Genomic DNA, 19,529 nt, shown 5'->3' with positions numbered 1-19,529 from the left:
GTTTTCATATAATTATCTTCATGTTCTACCTCTCTCTTATCAGTCTTTAATTTTTAATTTAGTAAGTCTATCAGATGTTTTTTAGGATAATTATTCTTAATTTCTTCTCAAAAGTTTACAGTAGATAAATTCAATAAATCCAGCAGACACTTATTTTACTGTTAATTCTATAATGCAAGTAATAGTGAAAAAGATAGCTTTTTGAGAAATTCCTAGGAAGTGCTTTGTTCAAATAGGAACTTAGTAGATGTATTTTGTTAAGCATATGAAGTACTCATGTTTAGTCTTTTATTGCTAGTTAAAAGTCAGCATGAGGATAAATTGTCATTTCCAAAGCCTATATGTTTTTGTTTTGTGTGAGTCAGATTTAAAATTTAGGACTGGAAGCTGAGTGTCACATAATCTCTAAGATACCAATGCATGTAGAGTTCCGGCCTTGGCTATCCTTAAATGTCTACAGAGAGTTGCAAACCTTTCAACTTCACTCTGGGGAAGAGATAGTATGTGTGAGATGACCAAAGTTTGCCCAGGGAATCTTTGAAGAAGATGATAGTTTGTCTGATAGATATTATAAAATGACTTTGAAAGGAGAGGGTATGCCTGCTTTGAGTCTAAAAAGGAAAGAAAGCCTTTTTCAGTTGTTCATATTGTTCTTTTATGCATAAGAAGGTTCCCTTATGCCTTTGTGCAACTTTTGAATGAATACAGTCCCTTGAAAATGCAAACTACTGCATAAAGGTTTAGAAGATTGTAAACACAGTGGTAGGTAGCTCATTACTTAAATAGTTGGCTGACATCATTATTTATGAAAACATTGGAATGTACTTTGTAAATGTAAGTTAAATATATCTTTTCATAAGACCATGGCCTGACTTTTAAAAGTAAGTTTGTGAATAGCTCTGACCTAGATATGTCATGTCCTGCCCTATGAAAGAGAATGTAGTTATTGCCTGATTTTTCTAGAACTGATTACCTTTTAAGTAGATGTCCTTGTCTTTCATTCCTTCCTTCTCATTATAACTGTTGGCTTTTGTTTATTTTACTGCTTATTAGTACGTTTACCGTGATAGCCAGAATAATGGTCCCCCTAAGGACATACATACACATCCTAGTTCCCAGAGCCTGTGAATATGTTACATTACATGGCAAAAGGAAATTAAGGTGCAGACTGAATTAAATGTGCTAATCAGTTTATCTTAATTAAAGAGATTATTCTGGATTTTCTGAGTGGAGCCAATCTAGTCACAAGGGAGGCAAAGCAAAGGTCATAGTGAAGTAACATGAGAGGGACTTGACAAATCATTGTTGGCTTTGAAGACTGAGGAAGGGGGCCACCAGCCAGGGAATTAGGAGACCTCTAAAAGCTGCAAAAGACAAGGACATGATTTTTCCCTGGAGCCTCCAGGAAGGAGCAGAGCTCTGCTGACACCTGTGATTTTTGACCCCCAGTGAGACACTTGTCAGATTCCTGACCTACAGAGCTGTGAGATAATAAATGTGTTTTGTTTTAAAGTCACTAAGCTTGTGGTAATTTGTCATGGCTGCAACACAAACTAATATATTTATCAGTGTTTTAGAGAAAGGAAGATGAAAATCAAGGCAGTCTGTAAAGGACAAAATTTAGTGTGGGCTGAAGTCGCAGCTCTTGCTGAGAGGGAGATACAAGGCTGTCAGTGAATTTCAGCCCCTCCTCTTACTGTTTTCCATTAATCCAGATAATCTGCAATTGCCTGTTGCCAGTATAATGACTTGAAATAGGCTTCAGAACAATATACCTTTAGTTCAGTCGGCCTCCAGTCCACCCACTTGGCTATCACCGGAGTAATCTCTTCATAGAACAGATTTAATCCTGTTATTTCTCTTTAAACTCCACTTTGTGATTTCCCATTGCCTACAATACAAAGTCCTTACATTCAAATCCCCTCCATGACAGAAGTTTCTGCTATAGCCTTACATCATACTTCTCATTTGTATGCGTTCTTTTTTTTTATTTTTCAATTTTTTTGAGATGGAGTTTTGCTTTTGTTGCCCAGGCTGGAGTACAATGGCACGATCTTGGCTCACTGCAACCTCCGCCTCCCAGGTTCAAGCAATTCTCCTGCCTCAGGCTCCTGAGTAGCTGGGATTATAGGCGCCCGCTACCATGCCCAGCTAATTTTTTGTATTTTTGGTAGAGATGGGGTTTCACCATCTTGGCCAGGCTGGCTTTGAACTCCCGACCTCAGGTCATTTGCCCGCCTTGGCCTCCCAAAGTGCTGGGATTACAAGTGTGAGCCACTGTGCTCGGCCCCTCATTTGTATGCATTCTATGTTCAACCAAGGTGAAGTACTTATGTCTGTGAACCCAGCGTACCATTTTGTACTTTGGTCCTTCAGATATGTCATTTCGGTGACCTCTAATGCCCTCCCCCATTGTCAGACCTGCTGGCAAACCTCTATGACAAGGCACAACTCAAACATTAATTCCCTGGAAAATCAAGGAATATTCTACAGCAAATAAATTGTTTGCTCTGTTCTTTATGCCTCACTGTTAATTGTACGTGTTGTGATATTAAAATATTGTCTTTCCGTTTCATTCTTTTAAATTAAACTATGAGCTTCTTGAGGGCAGCAACAGGATTCAATAACATATCTGTGGGATCTTAGTAATTCACATAGCTTATACACTAGGTACTTAATAAATAAATATTCAGTGTACAAGTGATTATGTTACCTAACCTGGCCAGAAGACACAGAAGTGCTATTAGAATGCAGGTTTCTGAATTCCAGGTCAGTTTTTGGTTGCATTCTGACTCTATAACTTAAGTACTGAAAATACTTTGTATAGCTATGTAACATTTTTCATTTTAAATAAAATTTAGACAACTTATTCTGTTTTATACCACTCTCTGTTCTATTCATTTAACACTTGTGATTTGATTGTTTTATTAAAAATGAAAGCATCAAAATAGCTTCTGTTTTAATTTTCCCCTGCCTCTATTTGGAAGAATTATTTTGCACAATGTAACTATTTTTATTCTTAAATTATTTTGAAGACTCTGAAACTTAGTAGCATGACACATGTCAAATTCTTTTGGCTTTAAATGTTTGAATTTTCTCTCAATGTTTCTATTTTCTGCCTTTTTAGATTTGGTATTCATGTTAGTTTCTTAGTGATTACATGTAAGGTTTGACATTGCCATACAGGTCTTTATGAAAATGTATATGGTAGAACTTGGAAACTATAAAACACTACACAAATGGAATGAATTGTTTTCATAATTTTTATCATCACTTTACACTCTGACTGCAAAACATTCGCAGTTTTCATGATGATGGGAATAATTCCACTGGGAATTTCTCTTTTTGCAATAGCTGTCAGAATTCAGTCTTAAAGTGGTTGGCATGCTTTTTAGTGTGATCAGTAAAACACATCCTTCATGCTGCATAGTTAATTTATAGGTTTGATTTATTAATTTAAAAAAGGAAAACACTTTTTTTCAAGATGAATGAGTCCATATTGGTATTAAAATTTTACATAAGAACCATCATCATTAGTTTAAAAAATAGACAGAAGCCATTAGTTAATCAATGAGACTTAAACATATTAAAAACAGATTTTATTTTTGAAATATTATGAAGGTATTGATAAATATTCAGAAACTGTAGATTTTTAACTATGGAAATATCCAGCCTGATTTAACATATTGCTTGGATGACCACTGTCTGATTTGAGTAAAGCTAACTTGTTTTAGAATGGCTTGAAAAACTGGGCAAAGCCATGGTTCAGAATGTGTCTTTAAGGTTTGAATTCTATCACATTTCATCAGTGGCTCACCAGCAGTACTTTGCTTTCTTTGTTTTCAGGTTAACTTTAAAGTAATCAGCTGGTTTAGCTATTAATGTTTCCACCAGAAAAGAAATGTCTTGTGGGAAAGCTGTCATCCTTAAATGTGCCAGACATATCTTCCATTGTGCATCAACAAACTGGCATTATCTTTTTAAAGCCAGTCTCCAGTGAGTTCACTTAGCATGAAATGAGTCTACAGAGCCTAATCATACTAGAGACGTTAGCTCACCAGAGTACCCTTTTTCAGGAAACATAAATGATTCTCATGGACCTCATATCAGTTTCTCATCTTTTTACACAATGCCAAATACATTCTGACACTGTCTTACTCATTGTGTCTTTTTTGAGGAGTTCCTTCACTTGTCCCAGATTTTTACCATTATATTACATTCTCCTACGGCAGCCTTTTAAGGACATTAATTCACAGTGTATGATGACTTCTGATTCATTCCATGGACTTGGAGTTTATGATAGTTTTAGTGAAACTACCAGCTGCCATTGTCCCTACTTGGGGGATGTGCATCACTTTGGAAGTCTTCAACCTTTTCTACTTGCTCAGGTGCCTCTTCTTGATTATCCAAACTCCAAAATAAATTTATTTGAACATAGTCTTTATATTGTGATCTTTTCAACAGCTTGCATTAATTCCCATGTTAATTTGATGTTATTACTGTAGCTATCCATATTATTTTTTTAAGTTGAATACATCATTTTCTATCAGAATAACCCTGTTTCTTTGGGTAACTATCAATAGCAATTGTTTTATTCATTGCTTTGCAGGTACTACAGTGCAACCATTCTGCAGATGTCTGGTGTTGAAGATGATAGACTTGCAATATGGCTGGCTTCAGTTACAGCCTTCACAAATTTCATTTTCACACTTGCGGGAGTCTGGCTTGTTGAGAAAGTGGGCCGCAGAAAGCTTACCTTTGGTAGTTTAGCAGGTAGGTGCCTGGATGAAGAATTCAATTATAAACTTTATTTCCTAATAACTTCAAGTTTAACCTTCAAAAATACAATACTTACACCACTTCTAATATTGATTTCTCAGCCAAACAACAAGAAAATTAGAGTCCTTCTAGACCAAAAATGAAAAAAAAAAAAAAGCTTTTAACAACTCTTACATTACGTGACTAGAAACTAGAATTTGAGTAGAAACAAACTGCAAGAATAATTTTGATCTACTGAGAGTAACATTTTTCTGTTATTTGAGTTCCACTCAAAAGTATAAAAGTGAAAAAAAATTGTTTTCTGTTCTATCCTTTTTTGAAAAACTGAAACTTTGGATTCAGAAACTCACTTTTTAACATATGATATATTTTTAAATTTGGAATACAATGGAATTAAATTTGGAGCATTTTTTTTTTCAAAGCTCTTTCAGCAGGAGAGTATTAGAACCATGTAATTTCTTCATAAAGCAGGGACAGACTCTTTCTGTGTTTGGAACAAGCCTAAGTTCCAGGGTAAATTCTGGTTGGTTAAATGTATTTTTATTGATAGCGAAATAAAGCAAAACCTTTTTTTTTTTTTAATTCCCAAGTATCTTTTCTGTTTAAATTCTGCCCATTTTATTTATTATTTCACTGTAACACAAGGACTGTTTCATTGATAGAATGAGACCCACATCTTTAACATTGTTTTTACATGATTGCATGATATAATTTTCTAATTTTTTTCAAATATACAAGTACATTCCTATGTACAATTAACTGCACTCTAATAACTCCTTTATAAGTTTATTTGGAGTGAGAATATATTTTTCCATTAAAATATAGTTTCCAGGGCAGTATTAACTAAATTCTATTTTAATCAAATTATATCTAAAACATTGATCTAATAGAACTGTTTCAGGCGCTCATCCCAGATTTGATGAGAAAATACATTCTAAGTTCCAAACTCAGTTATCGGAAATACTTGCCCTCTCCTGGCCCTCATTCCAGAAGGAAGAGTAGAATGTTTTCACCTTCTTTTCTTGCCTAAGCAGTGGGAGCCCTTGAATCCAATAATGTGTGCTGAACTGCAGTATCAGTGTTTGAGGGAAAGGTGAGAGATTGTCTGATTAAGGGGCAAAGGTGATTGCCTACAGCCAGGATACATACTGAACTAAGACAGTAGGTAAATGAATAAAAATGAGGGACAAGTAAGGGTTTCAAAACCATGTTTATAAACCTGTTGAAGAAACCAGAGATATTTAGCCTAGAGAACAGACTAAAGACAGAAGCCTACCAGGTATCTTATTTTAGCAGATAGTAGATGTTATAAGGACACAGATTTTTACTTAATACAAGAAAAATATTCCCAATAATCAGAGCTATCCAGCAATGAAGTGGGGTGTCTCGTTAGGATAGTAAACTCTCAACAAAAGGATAGATTACCATCAGGCAGTGAAGTGTTAAAAATAAATTCCCACAGTGGGCTGGAAATTGGATTTGCTGACCCTTGATTTTCAGATGAAAGCTAAGAAGAGATAATAGCTGCTTTTAAATATTTTTAATGGATGACACCCTTCTTTTTAAATAGAACTCCAGTATATTACTACCTCAAGAAGTCTATGTTTTTAAATAGAACTTAATTGCTGCTTCAATTTGGGATTTGGCCTTTGAGATCTGGGGAAAACTGACTAAACATTATTTCTAGCAACCTGTATTCCTTCATTTGGTATTCCAATAAAACACTTTCTTATCAGTTCTGTAGGATTTTTGAGCCCTTATCGATGTAGAGCCCCAGACTGTTTGGATTTGAATAGCGTGACTTTAGGCAAGGTTCTCTTTCCTTATGTGTGAATGGGGATTAATTATCATCCCTACTTCACAGAGATGTAATGAGGATTTAACACATTTACAGATGTATAGGATTTCAAATACTACCTGACACAGAGAGTAAAGGGCTCAGAGCATTTTAGCTGTCACAGCATTATTGTTACCAAAGAGTGAGCCTTTGTTGTTTAAACCTTACTGCAAAAGCAGCCTCCATCATCATAGTCTAGGAACCTTCCTGAACTCTTCTGGCCTATGTCGTGTTTCCCTCTCAGTGTAAGTCTTCTGCCCAAGGATTCCCAGAGCCCATCCCTGACTGTTAAGAAGAAGTATTAAGACAATTCCTTGGGAAGCACCAAGGGATTTCAGGGTCTCCTTCTCATGAGCAACCTATAGGCACTTTTCTTTCCTGCCTCGTTCTCTTTGCAGCTGAAACCCACCAAGGCCTCAGTTCTGTCCACTACAAACACTGTACAGTGATTTCTCCAGCTTGAGAGACACAGTCTATTTGATTTCCTTATTATGTGGCCAATTAAAGTGATACAGTGGATATTACAATGGTTTGAGAAGTCCTGGTTTCTTGTCACAAGCCTCACCGGTCTCCTCTGTTACCTGTACACACAGTAATTGGTGCCATTCATGTGGTTCTTGAGTTTCGGTGATTAAATAGGTCCTACTAGAAGATAATGACCAATGGACCTTTACACCTTCAGAAGAAGATGTACCACTTAACAACCTTGTAACATATTAGTATTTCCAGTGTGACCCTCACTCACAATAGATTTTTCTTTCACATTCCTATACTGATTGATTCTATGTTAGTTGTATTTTTATTTCGGTGTGTTTTTGTTTTATTCATTTATATGTAGGTATATACTTGATATTTTAATGGTACTAAGTATTAACATACTGTTCTATGTTAAGTTTCTTAAATTGGCTATAGCCTAGAATTTTTAACCTTTGATTCAATATTATTCCCTGTTTTGTGTTTTTATTATCATTTATTTTATTATATTGGACTAAGAATAGTGAAAAATGTTATATCAAGATGGTTTTTTGTTAGATATTCATTCTTTTAAGATGACTACAAATAAAAACTATGTACGCCTGGGCAAAGGAACTCTTTATACAAAGAAATACAAAATATGTAGTCCATGAGTAATTTTAAATGTAGGACATTTTTGGTGGTCGGACTTTTTGTATTTTTTTTTTTTTTGGGACTGAGTCTCCCTCTGTTGCCCAGACCTGGAGTGAAGTGGCATGATCTCGGCTCACGGCAAGCTCCGCCTCCCAGGTTCACACCATTTTCCTGCCTCAGCCTTCCGGTAGCTGGGACTATAGGCGCCTGCCACCACACCCGGCTAATTTTTTGTATTTTTAGTAGAGACAGGGTTTCACCGTGTTAGCCAGGATGGTCTCGATCTCCTGACCTCGTGATCCACCCGCCTCGGCCTCCCAAAGTGCTGGGATTACAGGCGTGAGCCACTGCACCCAGCCATCTTTTTGTATTTTCAAAGCTTGTTCAGAGAACTGCACTTTTCTGGTAAATATTACAAATTTAGTGACAACTTCTTGATTCTTTTAATATTGGAATATTTATATTTTTGTAGCTTTATTGGGAATGAATCAGAAAGCCAGAAAGATTGTGTTTTTCCCCCTCATGTTTTGGTAGTTTATATTTCTGAAAACTTCACTCACAGACTGTCTTCATCACAATTGCCAAGGGTACTTATTTTAAAACGTGGATTATTGGGCCTTAACCCAGATCTACTAACTTAGAATTTCTGAAAATGAGGCTTGAAATATGTACACTTTAGACAGGTTCCCTAGGTGATACTTACGCACACAAAGTGTGAGAACTACTCCTCTAGTAGAGTCATGGGAAGGGAAATGATTTTCGTTTCTCTCAGTATTTACTAATAAGCAAAACACTGTACCTGGTACTGATTATTACATCAGATATTTTTAATAATGCTATTTATTCAGCACTCTTCACTTCCTGTGGAGAATATTTTTATTTTCAAAATTATATCAAAATTTCAAAATCTAACACTGTATTTGGTTAAGACAGACTCTTCTCTTGAAACATAAAGAACATGCCAAAACTACACAGTACACCAGATAAAATTCTTTCATCCAAAGCCTTCTTGTATTAGACTCAAATCCAGGTTGTAATAATGAATAACTCTACAATAACCAGATTGTTTTTAAATACTAACAAATGATTGATAAAACATCTGTAACTTACTAAATATAAGAAAAAAGGTAATTCAAATCATTTTATGCTTTAATAGTGTATATGAGTAGATGATAGGACTAAGTGATTACTTAAAAATTTATTTTATAAATAAAGTCATTTAAGATACCATTTCCTTCTTGTAAGGAGCTTATCATGTCATAGGGGTTTTAGCCCTGTCTTGGCATCATAACCACTTGTGGAACTCTGTAAAACTCAGATATTTTGTACTGATCTTCTGGAGACTGATTCAGAGGTTGAGGTACATCCAGGCATTTGCTTCCAACAGGAAGCCAGGATTCAGAACCATCACTATCTGTAATAACAAAAGTAAGAGTGTAATGCTGGCTTTTTAAAATATTTTCCTCCAAAATGGGCCAAAATAAAAATAAATTTGGCATAAGAATAGTTAACTTTTGCCTAGTTAGGAATTTTGTATATCCAGAATAGTTTATTTCAATAGTTTATTTCTCATAATTTTTAGGTTGGTTGGACTTGTTAAGAGATAGATGTAAAGTCATATTATCCATATTGCAGAACTCTCGTTTAGGATAGTTATACCATACTAACCTCATGACTTTAATTGGATTGTCTTAACAGTTTTTTTGTTTTTTTCAAAAATAGCCAACATTGCAAAAATGTATAGTATGGTGGTCCATCCATTCAACCAATATTTATTTCAATCTTTATATGCCAGGCACTAGAATTGAACTTTACTGGGTATGCGCTAGGCATATCATCTTAGAGTTTATCATTTTCATGGAGATAGGTTATTTAATGAGTGTTATGAAAGAAGAGACTCATCTTTCCTTCACATCTTAATATATCAAAGTTTCCTGATTTAAAAAAAAGTCTTACCTGTTGGACATGGCAATAAGATATGGATGTAATTTGGGCAAATAGGGACTCAGAATTTTTGATGGACAGACTAACAGTAAATCTCATGGTTGGGTTGTTTTGTTTGAGGAGAGAGGTATGATCTTCATAACAGACCTATTACATCTCTTTTCTGTTTTTCAATTTGGGGCTTGGTAGTCTTTTGAGAAAAGTAACGGCTCAAACTATTCCTATTTCTGGTTTGAATTTTAAGCCAACAGTAGTTAAACAAACTGTAATTTTAGTTTTATTGCATTATTGGCCTGGTTTTGTGAAATAGACTTCTGACCTTTCTTTAATCTTCCCCATCCTTCAACTTTGTTCTGTTATTTTGAAGGTTTGCTGTGGCTGCTGCTGCTGCTTGTAATAATAATCATAGCATAATAGCTAACATGTCATAGCATTAAAACATCTTTCAAATACATTATAACATTTAAAATTCACTATAAGTCCGTAAGGTGAGTATTTTCACTAAGCCCTATTTTACAAAAGACAACATTGAATTGTGGAAAGGTTGTGTCCCTTATCCAAGATCACAGAGTCAGTAAACAGCAAAGCTAGCTAAAAACTATAGCCATCTGATCCCAAGGTCACCTCTGCACCCATAATGCCTGGCTTCACACACCTACTATGTCTTAAATAAAAACACCTCAACTATTATATATAGTACCCTGTTGTACTTCCACAGTGCTTCTCAATGTTCTTTTTAAAATCTATTTTGAATAATATTTTTGTTCGTAATTTAAATTCCCTCCAAGCTTAACTAATGAAAGCTTAACTATGACTAAACTGCCTTCCTAAATTCCATGTTTTAAACTTATTTTCTCTCATTCAAATAAGGTGTACACACTAATACAGCCATGTTCTCTTTTTTAACTTTTATTTTAATTTCATAGGTACATGTGCAGGCTCATTATATAAGTAAACACATATCTCAGAGGTCTGGTGTACAGATTATTTTGTCACCCAGAAAATAAGCAAAATACCTAATAAGCTGTTTTTTGATCTTCTCCTTTCTCCCACCCTCTACCCTCAAGTAATCCCCTGGTGTCTGTTGTTCCCTTCATTGTATCCATGTGTTTTTATCATGCAGCTCCCACTTTTTAATGAGAACATGCAGTATTAGGTTTTCTATTTCTGTGTTAGTTTGCCAAGGATCATGGCCTCCAGCTCCATCCATGTTGCTGCAGAGGACATGATCTCATTCTTTTTTACAGCTGCATGGTATTCCATCATATTTGCTTTCTCCATTCTTCCCATGACCCTTTTCGTTCATCCTCACAATGTCTGTGACTCAAACAATAGTCAGAAACTTGAAAAATGTCTTATTTACAATTAGGATGTCTATCAGGGACACAAAAATTATTCTTTTAAGTAATATGCTTAATCACCATTCCTATGTGTTAGCATCAAAACAAATATTTCACTTTCAAATACCAACAAGAAAGAAAAAAGAATACATGTGATATATTATTTCTGGTACCTTAAAATCTTCAAAAAATGCTACTCCATTTTAATAAAACATGTTCTTTCAACTGCTTTAGAAATAACTCGTTTGTTAAACTAAAAAGGTTCACCAATTTAAGTCTTACATGATTGAATGTCATTAGAAGAATTTTCTTGGCATCAAAAGGAACACTTGATGGAAATCTATTGTCTTTCATACTTCCTGATATGTTAGGCACTCAATAATGTTGTCACATTAATTGATTTTGAGATTTTCAGGAATCCTAGGTGTGTGTGGTTTCTTTTAAGAAATCGTTACCAATTTACTGTTTGGCTAGCAAATGTATTTGTTTTGAATTTCACTCTCATCATGTCTCACCATGAATGTGCTAGTGAATAGTTCTGATAATTTGTTTATACATTGGGAGCATTGTTTTTTTTTAAATCCATTGAAGATAGAGCACGGTACTTTTTTTCAGAGGGTTTTGTTTGTTTGTTTTTTGGTTTTGTTTTTACCAAACCCAGTCTGCTTTAAAATAATATTGTCAACTCTTCTCTAATATAAATTTTTTTTTTTTTAAGGTACCACTGTAGCACTCATTATTCTTGCCTTGGGATTTGTGCTATCAGCCCAAGTTTCCCCACGCATCACTTTTCAGCCAATAACTCCGTCAGGTCAGAACGCCACTTGCACAAGCTACAGGTGAGATTTCATTATGTTCTTCTTCGCTTACATGACTCAGGTAACTTTTTTGCTTGCTTTTAACTTTTTTAAATTGTAGAGATGAGTAGGAGCTTGCTAGGCATCCAGTCTTATGTAAGAAGGGAAGAAAATGGGAAAGGTGGTAGAGAGGGGCCCCCAGGAAGAGGAACAGCTTGTGCAGATGTGTGAGTGTAAGGATTTGTGAGTATAAGGATTTAAGGAAACAGTGAGTTATTAGACACAATCTTAGTGATGTTTCTATGGAAATTAAAATTAGGGATTGATACTGAATCTAAGCAGGAATACAGAAAAGCTATTTTAGATCATATACTATTCAGTGACCTCTATATTCCAAGCAAAATAAATAACTTTAATCAGTAATTAAACTTTTACAAGATGCACATGCCCTCTGAATATTCTGACAATTTGTACTGATTTGCATGGATATCCTCTTATTCATTTAAACAGAAGAAAAGGTTTGCCTCAGTGCTGAGGCTCTTTCAGAGAATCAGAAAGTAAAAAGTGATGGTGGAAAAACACAAAATGTTATAATGGCTAGCTGCAGGCCTAAGACCTCATTACATCTATCATTATGTGATAATTAGATTTAAAAGCAGACAAACAGATAGATGGACTGAGAACACATAAATGAAAGTTTGAGTGATTGGACACATCAATTAATATATTTGGCAGCAGAGCTTCAAAGTTTTGAACTGAATTTTAGCCACTGTAAAGTCTAGTAATCCCTTTAAAACATATGGATAGAATAAGACCTAGCTTTAAAAAAAATTTATATTCCTTTAGCTTGAAATAGATGGACGCAAGTCTCAAATCAATGAGTAAATGATTTATTAACTCATACAATCCTATATGAAATTAACACATTATACACTAAACTCCACTTGGTATTCACTTAGAGCATCCAGCTGAGCTGAATTGATGATGGCTGTTCATTACAACAGTGAGTAAGATATATTGGTTCCAAATTGTGATCTGCGTTCCTTTGGAAAATAGGCACCACAGCACATCTTTTATTTTACTGATAAGTTTATTTATTATTGGCTTACTGACTTCCATAGTCTTTTTATTGTTCTTTTTTTTTTTTATTTATACTTTTCAGTTCTAGGGTACAGGTGCACAGTGTGCAGGTTTGTTACGTAGGTATACATGTGCCATGTTGGTGTGCTGCACCCATTAACTCGTCATTTACGTTAGGTATATCTCCTAATGCTATCCTTCCCCCCAACCCCACAACAGGCCCCAGTGTGTGATGTTCCCCTTCCTGTGTCCAAGTGTTCTCATTGTTCAGTTCCCACCTATGAGTGAGAACATGCAGTGTTTGGTTTTCTGTCCTTAAGACAGTTTGCTCAGAATGGTTTCCAGCCCAACAAAAGACATGAACTCATCGTTTTTTATGGCTGCATAGTATTCCATGGTGTATATATGTGCCACATTTTCTTAATCCAGTCTATCATTGATGGACATTTAGGTTGGTTCCAAGTCTTGCTATTGTGAATAGTACTGCAATAAACATACGTGTGCATGTGTCTTTATAACAGCGTGATTTATAATCCTTTGGGTATATACCTAGTAATGGGATGGCTGGGTCAAATGGTATTTCTAGTTCTAGATCCTTGAGGAATCACCACACTGTCTTCCACAATGGTTGTACTAGTTTACAGTCCCACCAACAGTATAAAAGCATTCCTATTTCTCCACATCCTCTCCAGCACCTGTTTTATCCTGACTTTTTAATGATTGCCATTCTAACTGGTGTGAGATGGTATCTCATTGTGGTTTTGATTTTCATTTCTCTGATGGCCAGTGATGATGAACATTTTTTCATGTGTCTCTTGGCTGCCCAAATGTCATCTTTTGAGAAGTGTCTGTTCATATCCTTCACCCACTTTTTGATGGGGTTGTTTTTTTCTTGTAAATTTGTTTGAGTTCTTTGTAGATTCTGGATATTAGCCCTTTGTCAGATGAGTAGATTGCAAAAATTTTCTCCCATTCTGTAGGTTGCCTGTTCACTCTGATGGTAGTTTTCTTGTTGTTGTTGTTGTTGTTGTTGTTGTTGTGCAGAAGGTCTTTAATTTAATTAGATCCCATTTGTCAATTTTGGCTTTTGTTGCCATTGCTTTTGGTGTTTTAGACATGAAGTCCTTGCCCATGCCTATGTCCTGAATGGTATTACCTAGGTTTTCTTCTAGGGTTTTTATGGTTTTGGGTCTAACATTTAAGTCTTTAATCCATCTTGAATTAATTTTAGTATAAAGTGTAAGGAAGGTATCCAGTTTCAGCTTTCTACATATGGCTAGCCAGTTTTCCCAGCATCATTTATTAATAGGGAATCCTTTCCCCATTTCTTGTTTTTCTAGGGTTTGTCAAAGATCAGATGGTTGTAGATATGTGGTATTATTTCTGAGGGCTCTGTTCTGTTTCATTGGCCTATATCTGTTTTGGTACCAGTACCATGCTGTTTTGGTTACTGTAGCCTTGTAGTATAGTTTGAAGTCTGGTAGCATGATACCTCCAGCTTTGTTCTTTTGGCTTAGGATTGTCTTGGCAATGCAGGCTCTTTTTTGGTTCCATATGAACTTTAAAGTAGTTTTTTCCAGTTCTGTGAAGAAAATCATTGGTAGCTTGATGGGGATGGCATTGAATCTATAAATTACCTTGGGCAGTGTGGCCATTTTCACGCTATTGATTCTCCCTATCCATGAGCATGGATGTTCTTCCATTTGTTTGTGTCCTCTTTTATTTCGTTGAGCAGCAGTTTGTAGTTCTCCTTGAAGAGGTTCTTCATATCCATTGCAGGTTGGATTCCTCGGCATTTTATTCTCTTTGAAGCAGTTGTGAATGGGAGTTCACTCATGATTTGGCTCTCTGTGTGGCTGTTACAGGTGAATAAGAATGCTTGTGATTTTTGAACATTGATTTTGTGTCCTGAGACTTTGCTGAAGTTGCTTATCAGATTTGGGGCTGAGATGATGGGGTTTTCTAAATATACAATCATGTCATCTGCAAACAGGGACAATTTGATTTCCTCTTTTCCTAACTGAATACCCTTTATTTCTTTCTCCTGCCTGATTCCTCTGGCCAGAACTTCCAACACTATGTTGAATAGGAGTGTTGAGAGAGGGCATCCCTGTCTTGTGCCAGTTTTCAAAGGAAGTGCTTCCAGCTTTTGCCCATTCATTATAATATTGGCTGTGGGTTTTTCATAAATAGCTCTTATTATTTTGAGATACATCCCATCAGTACCTAATTTATTGAGAGTTTTTAGCATGAAGGGCTGTTGAATTTTGTCAAAGGCCTTTTCTTCATCTATTGAGATAATCATGTAGTTTTTGTCTTTGGTTCTGTTTATATGCTTTATTACGTTTATTGATTTGCATATGTTGAACCAGCCTTGCATCCTAGGGATGAAGCCCACTTGATCATGGTGGATAAGCTTTTTGATGTGCTGCTGGATTCGGTTTGCCAGTATTTTATTGAGGATTTTTGCATCAGTGTTCATCAGGGATATTGGTCTAAAATTCTCTTTTTTTGTTGTGTCTTTTCCAGACTTTGGTATCAGGATGATGTTGGCCCCATAAAATGAGTTAGGGTGGATTCCCTCTTTTTCTATTGATTAGAGTAGTTTCAGAAGGAATGGTACCAGCTCCTCCTTGTACCTCTGATAGAATTCAGCTGTGACTCTGTCTGGTCCTGGACTTTTTTTAGTTGGTAGGCTATTAATTATTGCCTCACTTTCAGAGCCTGTTATTTGTCTATTCAGGGATTCAACTTCTTCCTGGTTTAGATTTGGGAGGGTGTGTGTGTCCAGGAATTTATCCATTTCTTCTAGATTTTCGAGTTTATTTGCGTAGAAGTGTTTATAGTATTCTCTGATGGGAGTTTGTATTTCTGTGGAATCGGTGGTTGATATCCCCTTTATCATTTTTTATTGCATCTATTTGATTCTTCTCTCTCTTCTTTATTAGTCTTGCTAGCGGTCTATCAATTTTGTTGCTCTTTTCAAAAAACCAGCTCCTGGATTCATTGATTTTTTTGAGGGCTTTTTTGTGTCTCTGTCTCCTTCAGTTCTGCTCTGATCTTAGTTAATTCTTGCCTTCTGCTAGCTTTTGAATGTGTTTGCACTTGCTTCTCTAGTTAAATTAAAAATTGTGATGTTAGGGTGTCAATTTTAGATCTTTCCTGCTTTCTCTTGTGGGCATTTAGTGCTATAAGTTTCCCTCTACACACTGCTTTAAATGTGTCCCAGAGATTCTGGTATGTTGTGTCTTTGTTCTCACTGGTTTCAAAGAACATCTTTATTTCTGCCTTCATTTCGTTATGTTCCCAGTAGTCATTCAGGAGCAGGTTGTTCAGTTTCCATGTAGTTGAGCGGTTTTGATTGATTTTCTTAGTCCTGAGTTCTAGTTTGATTGCACTGTGGTCTGAGAGACAGTTTGTTGTAATTTCTGTTCTTGTACATTTGCTGAGGAGTGCTTTACTTCCAACTATGTGGTCAATTTTGGAATAAGTGCCATGTGGTGCTGAGAAGAATGTATATTCTGCTGATTTGGGGTGGAGAGTTCTATAGATGTCTTTTAGGTCTGCTTGGTGCAGAGCTGAGTTCAATTCCTGGATATCCTTGTTAACTTTCTGTCTCGTTGATCTGTCTAATGTTGACATTGGGGTGTTAAAGTCTCCCAGTATTATTGTGTGGGAGTCTAAGTCTCTGTAGGTCTCTTAGGACTTGCTTTATGAATCTCGGTGCTCCTGATTGCGTGCATATATATTTAGGATAGTTAGCTCTTCTTGTTGAAGTGATCCCTTACCATTTTGTAATGGCCTTCTTTGTCTCTTTTGATCTTTGTTGGTTTAAAGTCTGTTTTATCAGAGACTAGGATTGCAAACCCTGCCTTTTTTTGTTTTCCATTTGCTTGGTAGATCTTCCTTCATCCCTTTATTTTGAGCCTATGTGTGTCTCTGCATGTGAGATGGGTCTCCTGAATACTGCACACTGATGGGTCTTGACTCTTTATCCAGTTTGCCAGTCTGTGTCTTTTAATTGGAGCATTTAGTCCATTTACATTTAAGGTTAATATTGTTACGTGTGAATTTGATCCTGTCATTATGATGTTAGCTGGTTATTTTGCTCGTTAGTTAATGCACTTTCTTCCTAGCACTGATGGTCTTTACAATTTGGCATGTTTTTGCAGTGGCTGGTACTGGTTGTTCCTTTCCATGTTTAGTGCTTCCTTCAAGAGCTCTTGTAGTGCAGGCATTTGCTTGTCTGTAAAGGATTTTATTTCTCCTTCACTTATGAAGCTTAGTTTGGCTGGATATGAAATTCTGGGTTGAAAATTCTTTTCTTTAATAATGTTGAATATTGGCCCCCACTCTCTTCTGGCTTATTGAGTTTCTGCCGAGAGACTCACTGTTAGTTTGATGGGCTTCCCTTTGTGGGTGACCCGACCTTTCTCTCTGTCTGCCCTTAACATGTTTTCCTTCATTTCAACTTTGGTGAATCTGGCAATTATGTGTCTTGGAGTTGCTCTTCTCGAGGAGTATCTTTGTGGTGTTCTCTGTATTTCCTGAATTTGAATGTTGGTCTGCCTTGCTACGTTGGGGAAGTTCTCCTGGATAGTATCCTTCAGAGTGTTTTCCTACTTGGTTCTATTCTCTCCATCACTTTCAGGTACACCAATCAGACGTAGATTTGGTCTTTCCACAAAGTCCCATATTTCTTGGAGGCTTTGTTCGTTTCTTTTTACTCTTTTTTCTCTAAACTTCTCATTTCATTTCATTCATTTGATCTTCAGTCACTGATACCCTTTCTTCCAGTTGATTGAATCGGCTGCTGATGCTTGTGCATTCGTCACATAGTTCTCGTACCATGGTTTTCTGCTCCATCAGGTCATTTAAGGATTTTTCTACACTCGTTATTCTGGTTAGCCATTTGTCTAATCTTTTTTCAAGGTTTTTAGCTTCTTTGCAATGGGTTTGAACTTCTGCCTTTAGCTCAGTGAACTTTGATCATCTGAAGTCTTCTTCTCTCAACTAGTAAACATCATTCTCCATACAGCTTTGTTCTGTTGCTGGCGAGGAGCTGTGTTCCTTTGGAGGGGGACAGGCACTCTGATTTTTAGAATTTTCAGGTTTTCTGCTCTGTTTTTTACCCATCTTTGTGATTTTATCTACCTTTGGTCTTTGATGATGGTGACGTACAGATTCGGTTTTGGTGTGGATGTCCTTTCTGTTTGTTAGTTTCACTGCTAACAGTCAGGACCCTCAGTTGCAGGTCTGTTGGAGTTTGCTGGAGGTCCACTCCAGACCCTGTTTGCCTGGGTATCAGCAGCAGAGGCTGCAAAACAGCAAATATTGCTGAACAGCAAATGTTGCTGCCTGATCATTCCTTTGGAAGATTTGTCTCAGAGGGGTACCTGGCCGTGTGAAGTGTCAGTCTGCCCCTACTGGGGGTTGCCTCCCAGTTAGACTCCTTGGGGATCAGGGACCCACTTGAGGAGGCAGTCTGTTCGTTCTCAGATCTCAAACTCCGTGCCGGGAGAAGCACTACTCTCTTCAAAGCTATCTGACAGGGACATTTAAGTCTGCAGAGGTTTCTGCTGCCTTTTGTTTGGCTATGCCCCGGGAGAAGCACTACTCTCTTCAAAGCTATCTGACAGGGACATTTAAGTCTGCAGAGGTTTCTGCTGCCTTTTGTTTGGCTATGCCCTTCCCCCCGAGGTGGAGTCTACAGAGGCAGGCAGGCCTCCTTGAGCTGCCATGGGCTCTACCCAGTTCCAGCTTCCTGGCCGCTTTGTTTACCTTCTCAAGCCTCAGCAATGGTGGGCGCCCCTCCCCCAGCCTGGCTGCCACCTTGCAGTTCAATCTCAGACTGCTGTGTTAGCAATGAACGAGGCTCCGTGGGCATGGGACCCTCTGAGCCAGGCACTGGGTATAATCTCCTGGTGTGCCGTTTGCTAAGAGCGTTGGAAAAGTGCAGTATTAGAGTGGGAGTGACCTGATTTTCCAGGTGCTGTCTGTCACAGCTTTCCTTGGCTAGGAAAGGGAATTCTCTGATGCCTTGCACTTCCCGGGTGAGGCAATGTCTCGCCCTGCTTCGGCTCATGCTCGGTGGGCTGCACCCACTGTCTTGCATCCACTGTCTGACAAGCCCCTGTGAGATGAACCCGGTACCTCAGTTGGAAATGCAGAAATCACACGTGTTCTGCCCCCTCACACTGGGAGCTGTAGACTGGAGCTGTTCCTATTTGGCCATTTTGGAACCTTATATCTTTTTATTGTTCTAAGAAGACTTGAGGCTGTCTTCATAGTAGAAGTTAACCTTAGCATAGACTATTTCTGGATGTAGTGATCTTTATTTGGACATCTGCCTCAATTGCTAGAAATGCATATTCTAGTTTTCTTTTTCTTGATGGATATTTTACTCATATGTTTTTAACAGAGTTACTTCTAAAAAATATTTTAAAAATTATTGTCGTTTGAGAATCATAGAATATTCTCCAGATCTAAAGTCTGATTTAGATGTACTGTTCAGAATATGACTGATATATACTGTCAGGTCAACAAAAGTCAGAAAATCATCTAAAAATTATGAGAAAAAGTTCTCTGAACTCCTGATATAGGAAAGGAATGTCTATAAGTTTTTAATGATTTACGTAATGAAAT

The 19,529-nt window shown here is 36.8% G+C and overlaps 1 protein-coding gene across 1 annotated transcript in view; it reads left to right on the top strand.

The window, feature by feature from the left end:
• SLC2A13 (solute carrier family 2 member 13) overlaps positions 1 to 19,529 on the top strand; it is a 364,441-nt gene that overhangs the window by 245,968 nt on the left and 98,944 nt on the right. Inside the window, exons 5-6 of the mRNA XM_001088026.5 lie at positions 4,610 to 4,773; positions 11,726 to 11,846. Of these exons, the coding sequence (XP_001088026.2) occupies positions 4,610 to 4,773; positions 11,726 to 11,846 (285 nt within the window). The remainder of the gene's footprint in view (positions 1 to 4,609; positions 4,774 to 11,725; positions 11,847 to 19,529) is intronic.

Source organism: Macaca mulatta, chromosome 11, assembly GCF_049350105.2.
Source record: "Macaca mulatta isolate MMU2019108-1 chromosome 11, T2T-MMU8v2.0, whole genome shotgun sequence".
NCBI classification, from domain to species: Eukaryota; Metazoa; Chordata; class Mammalia; order Primates; family Cercopithecidae; genus Macaca; species Macaca mulatta.
The sequence above is the reverse complement of the archived record's forward strand: the minus strand, read 5'-3'. Positions and strand labels throughout refer to the sequence as shown.